The sequence below is a fragment of the Olea europaea genome, chromosome 1, assembly GCF_002742605.1.
Source record: "Olea europaea var. sylvestris chromosome 1, O_europaea_v1, whole genome shotgun sequence".
Classification (NCBI taxonomy): domain Eukaryota; kingdom Viridiplantae; phylum Streptophyta; class Magnoliopsida; order Lamiales; family Oleaceae; genus Olea; species Olea europaea.
Genome location: NC_036237.1, coordinates 4,965,359 through 4,974,164, shown reverse-complemented (window position 1 = coordinate 4,974,164; position 8,806 = coordinate 4,965,359). Strand labels below are relative to the sequence as shown.

Here is an 8,806-nt window from a genome sequence, read left to right as displayed (position 1 = left end):
AAGTTAATTTCACAAACGGTCACTGAACTTACAGAAAAATTACAAAACGGTCACTGAAGTTTAAAACTTTCAGTAACGGTCACTTAAGTATTGAGACGCTTTCAAAAATGGTTACTGAAATTTAAAAATTCTTGAGCTACTTTTACGGCAATTTTTCGACTACTTCCGACCACTGATATCACCAGATTTTGATATCGTTGAAAAGCCTACAATATCCTCTTCAATTACAACAAAAAATCTCCCCCAAACTCCAAAGGATTCGGCCGGAATAAACCCACAAAGTTGGCACCCCAAAAAAACAAAAATCTGCTCAAATTTTCAGATTTTTGGTGGACATTTACGGGCGATTTTTTGACAACTTTCGACCACCAAAATAGCCAAATTTTGATGCCGTTGGAAAGCCCACAATGTCCTCTTTAATTAGCATCCAAAATCTCCCCAAAACTCCAAAGGATTCGGCCGGAATAAACTCACAAAATTGGCATCCCAGATTTTCGCCTTTTTGGGATGCGGACTTTGCGGGTTTATTTCGGCCGAATCCTTTGGAGTTTGGGGAAGATTTTAGATGGTAATTGAAGAGGACATTGTGGACTTTCTAACGGTATCAAAATCCGATGGTTTTGGTGGTCGAAAGTCGCTGAAAAATTGCCGTAAAAGTCGCCCAAAAATCTGAAAATCTAGGCAGATTTTCATATTTTTTGGGGCGACTTTTGCGGTGATTTTCTGGTCGAATTCCTTAGTGTTACGGAGAGATTTTGAGTGTTAATTGAAGATGATGTTGTGGGCTTTCCAACGGTATCAAAATTCGATGGTATCGGTGGTTAGAAATAGTCGAAAAATTGCCGCAAATGTAACAAAAAAACTAAAAAAGTATTTTTCAACTACAGTGAACGTTTCAGAAACTTTTTAAATTTCAGTGACCATTTTTGAAAGCGTCTCAATACTTAAGTAACCGTTACTGAAAGTTTTAAACTTCAGTGACCGTTTTGTAATTTTTCTGTAAGTTCAGTGACCGTTTGTGAAATTAACCCATATATATATATATAGTAAAAGGAGAACACTATTTTATGCGCTCTCTCCAAAATAGGTAAAAGGAGCACTATTTTATGCATTCTCAATTTGGTTCTCATTCCTTTTGTCTTCACAGGAGATTTTTTTTCCTAACCACACTTGCAGTGAACGAATAATGCTTCATGTTATCAACTGTATTTAAATTTTCTACTTTTATCGAAGATTACGTGTTAATATATAATCGAAATATTGTGCGTCCGATCAATCGTTATACTTGGATATCTTGTATGTTTTCCTACTTACCATCGAACTATCAAGAAATACAAAACATATCTGTCAAGATTGAGAGTTTAACAATTTGCAATTAATGAAATCTTATGTTTTAAAAAAAGGGGAATGGTTTTTGTACCCCAAATAAAAGTTGCAACAGTACCAAGTACATTTTCTGATTCATAAGCTTGACACAGATTTGGATCTCTTACATCGCATGGGTGCGCTACTTGGATCTCTTAATGAACTTTCAAATAACAATCATCAACACAAATTACTTGCCTCAAATATTGCAAATAATAACGTATGCTTTGTCCATCAATGGTCCGACAAGTCCTATGAGGGTGATAATACTTGGAACCACAATTAAAGTGGTATTGTTCAATCGCCATTTCATTCGTCATCTACGTTGAAAAACTGTCCCCTATGATACACGATGAATTTTAGATTATTACTCATATCCGGCAAATCGACGAGACTAACAGGTCAAATGTCTTTCCCTACATTTACTAAGTGTTGAGTTTGACATTTGAACTATCAATCTTCACAATTTTGGTCAATAGTTGAAACCGTCGGTATTTACGGTTAACACCTGACGAGAAGCATGTAATTGGTGTGATTGGAATACATTCTTCATGGGATTAAGTATGTTAATCAATGCTCAACTATTAAATGACAAAATCTTCACGAAGAATTTACATAATGCTTTATCAAATAGGGAATTCCCAACAAGATTTTATAAAGAATATTGCTATCTTTATTCCTAAAAATTTTCAAAAGCAATCCTAATGAATGCATTATAATTTGTACATTAATATAGCATATTGTATTTAACAATTTCAAACTAATAAGTTATAAGATAAAAAATACTAAATAATTCATAAATACTAATCTCTCAAAATGGAAGATAAATAAAAATTACTTTCTTCTTGTATCTACAATGGAGAAGTAAAAAAACTCGTGTGTTATTTAGAGAAATTTTATCTCATCTACGTAGCAAAGAGATTATGAAATATTTTTTTATCATTTATTTTTTGGTTAACAATACTATTATCCATTATATATTAGACATATTCAAAGATTTTTCTCACAAGTCAACATGACGTTAATTAGACCCAAAAAGGTATTTACAAGCATAATTTGAGAATTTCGCACAACAAAGGACATTTTTTGCACACTTTGAAAAGTGAGAAATTTTGTTGCAATTGATAACGTAGGGACATCTATGCAAAATTCCCTTATTTTACTACCTTGTTTGTCGAAATGATATGGCAATCGGGGAATAATATGTTGGTTATAGATGATGGGTGTATCATTTTGAAATTTTGCTATTTATACACCCTGGTGTGCAACCCCTTCACAATAGGAGACTAGCATCCAATAAAAAAAATTACAAGTTCCCCTATTGTAAGGGGTTGTAAACTCCAATGTACACGTAGCAAAACCTATCATTTTGTCATAAATAAATGAAAAAATCAAGGAGTATTACATGTCGTCTATCAAGCATGGAATCTTATAATGAAATGAAATTTAAGCTTGTATGTCAACTTGTGCGCATATTAGTTTCTAATTCTACGTTGGGTGTGAATTTAGGTTCCATTGAATTTTCTTTAGAGAGCCCATTCAATTTTTTTTAATGTTTTTTTATTCGATCCATCTTTTGTAGACACTAATAGTAAGCACGTGCGTTGTACGTTCTATGTATCGGACGAATGATATGCCTAATATTTTTTATGTACTAATAATGTTTTTGGAAGTAATTGATGTAATTAATATTACTAAAGGTAAAATTAAAATTTTTAATATATATATATGAATAACACTTTTTATAAAATTATGTATATAATGTGAAAGGTTAAATAAATTGAAATGTACTTTATTTGAATAACATTTCTTTGTACATAATATTTTTTGTCAACGTCCTACAACTTTTATTTTTAGTCTTTTATCAATACTTTTCTTGTTTGCATTGAAACTCCACAAAAAGTGTGAAATATAGTTGCCCATAAGATAATACATGTTCAAAAATGTATATTTTAATAATAAGCATTGTCTGTCCTTAAACTTTGTTAATTGACTTAATAAAATATGTCATTTCAAGTAAATTATAAATATAAATAATATTATTGTAATTTCTTTTAATTGTACGTGATAATATTTTTATTAATCGTGTACTAATAATTAGTAATAATTGTATTTAGTGGAAATTAATTGACTTAATTTTTGAAAGTAATAATAATTATTATTAATTATCTTATTTAGAAGTTATAAATTGAGTATTAAGGGTATTGTTCATCATGAATATAAAAACGTAAAAGTAATATGTGAAATCAAATGTTTATCATCTATTCACACTTAGGTTATTGAAAAATGATTTTTTTTTTCATATTTTATGTAATTAATATAAATTAATGGTGATTAAAGAGTTGATGGATTATTATAAAATGTCTTTTCATCTAATATTTATTAAGTAAACATTAGTTAACGGGATTTTTTTTCTATTATGTTTTATTTTCAATGAAATCTTTTAGGAATGCACTATTCTTTTAATCTGTAATATTACGTTTAAAAAAGTTTAAGCGTATATATAATTTTATTGTTTTTATAAATCTTATATATTAACATTAATTGATTTAATAGTCTATGCCATTTCATGTTAATTATATACGTGGTATTGTAATAATTTTTATTTTGTTTTTATTAATCATATACTAATAATTAGTAATAATAGTGTTTAGTGAAAATTAATTGACTTAATTTAAAAGATAAATAATTTTAATTTTAATAATAGTTGAATTTAGTTGAAATAATTTAATTTTAAGGGTATTATTGACCATAACATAAAAATATAAGGGTAAAATAAAAAATTAAAGATATGAGAATAAATGAGGGTATATTGGACTTAAAGCTAAATATGTAAGGGTACAATTGGTAATAAAAATTTTCTTCTCGATCCCCACTTTTAATATATTGTAGATATGCTAATATTAAGTTCAGATCAAATAAAAAATATGCTGGTAATTAAACTCGTGTATTGCACAATTTACGGTAACACGTGAAAAAGTTCTATGATATTATAAATTTATTTTTAAATTAATAAATTAAGTTCAAACAATATTATAATATTAATAATGACTGGCAATTCGCATATTTGAAGAAGAAAAGAAACGAAATAGAATATTGGCGTGCTTGTACTTCGTGTTAGATCCATAGTGTACTGCAGTAACCCTTGTGTACTATCAAATAGATATGGAAAAGTACACTTCCAACTGCTGAATGAAAAAGCTAGGAAATTATTTGGTCCAACTACACTAAATGGCTTCTAAGAAATTCCTAATTAGGCCAACTACTTTGCTTTGATAATGCTTTTGAAAATTAGTTATGGACATTTTAATTGAAATTGAAGGTTTCGGCCGATTTCGGGGGGAAAAAAAATTTATTATGTGAATGTGTAGTTAAAAATAATCTTTTAAAAATGTTTTATCTCACTAAAAGAGCTTTTTTTTTTTTTTATGGAAGTTAGTCTAAGATAATTTACTCAAAAAGTTCTGCAATAAGTAGCATCCTATTAAATGGGACTGGTTATGACTTGGACCACCCGTTAAAGTATTATTTTACTCAGATACCATTGATATGCCACTACATAATCTTTGTCTGAATCAAAGTTCGGCATATAATATATTGTTTTAAAAGTTCGAATAACTTATAACTTTGAGTGTAGTTGCAAGTAACGCCTGTAAAGGAGCACTTACACCATTAATTTTTTGTCCGCGTGTCATAAATCTTATCCGAACCGAAGTTCGGCACAGAATATTGTTTTAAAAGTTCGAATAACTTATAACTTTGAGTATAGTTGCAAGTATGATCTGTAAAGGAACACGAAAATCATTAATTTTTTGTAAAGGAACATGTCTCTATTTTAATTACTTACAATTATGTTTAAGATGTCTAACATGTAAACAATAATTTTATGGGAATATCATAAATTAAATTATTCTTAAATTATCTTAGTAAGATAACAACTTCTACCAGCCACGCAATTATGATCTAACATGTCATAAACACAATACATTAAATTATCTTATTATGATAATAATTCCTACTAGCCATGTAATCGTGAATAGGTCTGCACATGGTTGGATTTCGTCCCATTTCCTAGCAAAGCAACGACTTTGATTTGGATTTAATTTATTATCAAGAATTTATAAACGAATTAATTTATAAATAGATAGGTATGAATAATGAATAAGTAAATAGTAATCGTAATTTATTGAATTGAGATGTTTTAATTAAAATATAATTTTTATAAATAATTTATAGAACTTGTCAATGGAGGCGAAAATGTCTAATATTTTTATATCACATCAAGTTTTTAAGAAAATTGAGAATATAGAAATACTCCGAGTACTATGATAAAAATTGAATGCGTATACTTTACGTCGAGAAATCTAAGATTGTGAGTGGGGTCAATCTCAGACACCACGAAACAAACCTTCTTTTTTTTTTTTTTTTTTTTTTTTTAAAAAAAAAAAAACACCACGAAACTAACCTTCTTTTTTTTTTTTAATGAACGAACAAAAACCATTCCCTTCTATAAGTATCGCTCTCAAAAATCCAGATATCATCTAGCATCAATACATTTTCACTCTATTCTGCGTGCTCACAGAAAAAATCTTCAAACTTTTCTTTTGTTTTCAGTTGTCTAAATAATCAGCATGTCTCAGGTATTCTGTCCCTTTGTTTTTTGTTTTTTGTTTTTTTTATGGAAATTAATTCCATCGTGTTATTGCTATTATTATTGAGTTCCTGTGATAGTGTGATTCTTGGATAACCCATCTGGATTTCGTTTGGGTTCTTTTCATATGATCTGTCATTTGGATGTGATCAAATGACATACTAAATGCTGCTGATTATATGTGCCTTTTTAATATATTGTGTGACTTTTTCGAGAATTGGCAAAAATTGCAGGGTTTGTCAGTGTTCAGAGGCTATTTACTCGATTCTACAATTTGGGATTTTTGCTTTTATAGTTTAAAACTGCTTGATTTGTCAGTGTTTAAATTGAAGTCAATTCTAGGGTTTTTTTTGTTTTTTTGGAGGTAAATTTTTCCCACAAGTTTTGTTTACGATCAGGAAAAGGGGATTTTAGCAATCGTAGTTTACTAAAATAATGCAATTGTGGCTAACTAATTTGTATTACTTTCTATTACTTAATTGTATATCTTAGTCACTTATAGTTGTTTATCATTCTGTCATGACTGAGTAATGATCAATTCTTGTTCAATTCGAATAGTTGTTACTTCATAGTTCTGTATGAGAATTTGTATAAAGGGTGAACAGAATGTCGAATAAAAAATTTTGAAAATTGCTGTATTAAGTTTAGTATTGTCTGATTGCCATGAATGAAATGACCTGTGACGAATTGTGGCCTGTGCAAATCCTATGAAGTCTCGAATTGTTGCAGGAAGAATTGTATTTAGTAATACATGAATGCTTACTCTGTTCCTAATGGAAGGCCTTGTTAAACTTTTGTGCATTTGATTGCAGACTGTTGTCTTGAAAGTCGGCATGTCATGCCAAGGTTGCGTTGGAGCCGTGAAAAGGGTTCTAGGAAAAATGGAAGGTTTGTCAGCTTTTTCTTGACGTCAACTATGATAAAATGATTTTTCTATAACGTGCGTCCTTACTAGGTTTAGACCATCCATTACATTGGAGCAATGAAGCTTGAGTATCTCTATGAATTTCGCATAAATTTTTGTTGTTGCTCGTAATATATCAGCTTTTTTGTTGATCCTGGCATAATGGCATTCCTGCTGCTAAATTTTCTTAATATTCAATCCCTACATTTATAGATAATTAGACCATGTTTTGTTTGGGTAAAAATTAGATTTTAGTATATTTTAATAAAAGTTAATGAAATGTGTGGTTGAAAATCGGATAAAATTATGGGTTCCATGAAATGTGTGGTTGAAGATTAGTTTGAGGAAAAATTAGTTTTAGAAAATGCGAGCCAAATAAGGCCTTAGTTTCGAATGTACATGGGGCCTGTGCATGTGAATCTTTTATATGAAATCATATGTCGTCATACACAAAGTAAGATGGAAGCTGGGGTTGTAGTCGAAAGCATTTTGAAGACTATGATGTAAATAAGAACTTGATGAACAGGTAGCATAATAAGATGACTAATTTTGATTACCTGACTGGCGAAGTAACCTCTTGACAACTCAACCTCTTGAATAATCCCATTTTCCTATATCCACTGTAATGCGTGAATTATGAAAAATGTAGGTTTTCTATGTACTTCTTTGGATCGTTTGGCAATACATGTAAATTTATTGGTGCAATATGTTTAGCTCTCTCGAGTTTCATTCATCCCTTTTTGCAGGATTCGAAAGATATTTTCTTAAATTATATTTAGAGAGAAATAGTAATTCAAACTGTCTTACAAAACGGATGTTGGCTTGACAAGTTTTGATTAGCTTTTGATAGTGACTATTTGGGGAGATGTGTTGTATTATTACTATGGTAATAAATAGTTAATTCTTTTTGTCGTCAACTAAACTGAGCTTTAAAATTCATTTTAATCTAAACTCATTTTCAAGCACACATTTTATTGGATCCACTACTTTTTATCTATTTTTCACCACATTTCATCAACTTTTATTAAAATTATTAAAATATGAATTTTTGCCAAACCAGAAGGAGCTGAATCTCATTTCCTTTTTTTTAATTAGAGTAGATAATAGCTGTTTTCTAAACAAAGGGGGCAAATGACATGTTTGGATATATTACGTTTTTCTTGTATTTAAGTTAATAAAGTTACTTATTTTGAAAGTAACTCTTATTGACTCATTAACACGGTGTTATACAGGTGTTGAATCTTTTGACATTGATATCGAGCAGCAAAAAGTTACCGTGAAGGGCAATGTCCAGCCAGAAGCTGTTCTGCAGACCGTTTCTAAAACCGGGAAGGCATCTTCTTACTGGGAAGCAGCAGAAGCACCAGCTGCACCAGAATCAAAGACGGCTGAAACACCAGCTGCACTAGAAACGAAGCCTGCTGAAGCTCCAGAATCAAAGACTGAAGAAGCACCAGCTGAGCCAGAATCGAAGCCTACAGAAGCTGTTGCTGTTGCTTAATATGATTGTTTAGTCTCTGGGAATGGAATGTGTGGGCTTTAGATTCTCCATTGCTCAAATCAAATTGTGGTCTGGAGTATTTGCAAGTTTGTATGCTAAACATATCCTATAAAATAAACTTCTTAGAAGCTCTTTTATGTTATTGATATTATACACAGCGTGTACCAAGCGTGTTTGGGTAAATTTAAAAGTGAAACTTACTTTTTAAGTGAAGTGGTTACTGAAACTTGCCACGCAAAGTTTACCCTTTTTATCGTTGGTAGAATTGATATAGCGATATAGTGACTTGTTTATTTAGAATGGGCATAGTGTGTTGCAAACATTATATTGACAGTAGAATGTGCAATTTGTCGTAGATGATGGTTGGCTGCATTTGTCTAAAGCA

General features: G+C 30.3%; 1 protein-coding gene across 1 annotated transcript; it reads left to right on the top strand.

Annotated features, from left to right (window-relative positions):
* The first annotated feature begins 5,856 nt into the window (after nt 1-5,856).
* On the top strand, nt 5,857-8,574 carry LOC111378274 (copper transport protein ATX1-like). The gene is made up of 3 exons (XM_023001471.1): nt 5,857-6,005; nt 6,829-6,904; nt 8,153-8,574. The coding sequence occupies exons 1-3, from the start codon at nt 5,997-5,999 to the stop codon at nt 8,419-8,421; spliced, it is 354 nt and encodes a 117-aa protein (XP_022857239.1). The 5' UTR covers nt 5,857-5,996; the 3' UTR covers nt 8,422-8,574.
* Nucleotides 8,575-8,806: the final 232 nt, after the last annotated feature.

Coding starts and splice junctions, on each gene's coding strand:
- LOC111378274 (XM_023001471.1), top strand. Junction 6,905..8,152: donor GGTTCTAGGAAAAATGGAAG/GTTTGTCAGCTT, acceptor GGTGTTATACAG/GTGTTGAATCTTTTGACATT.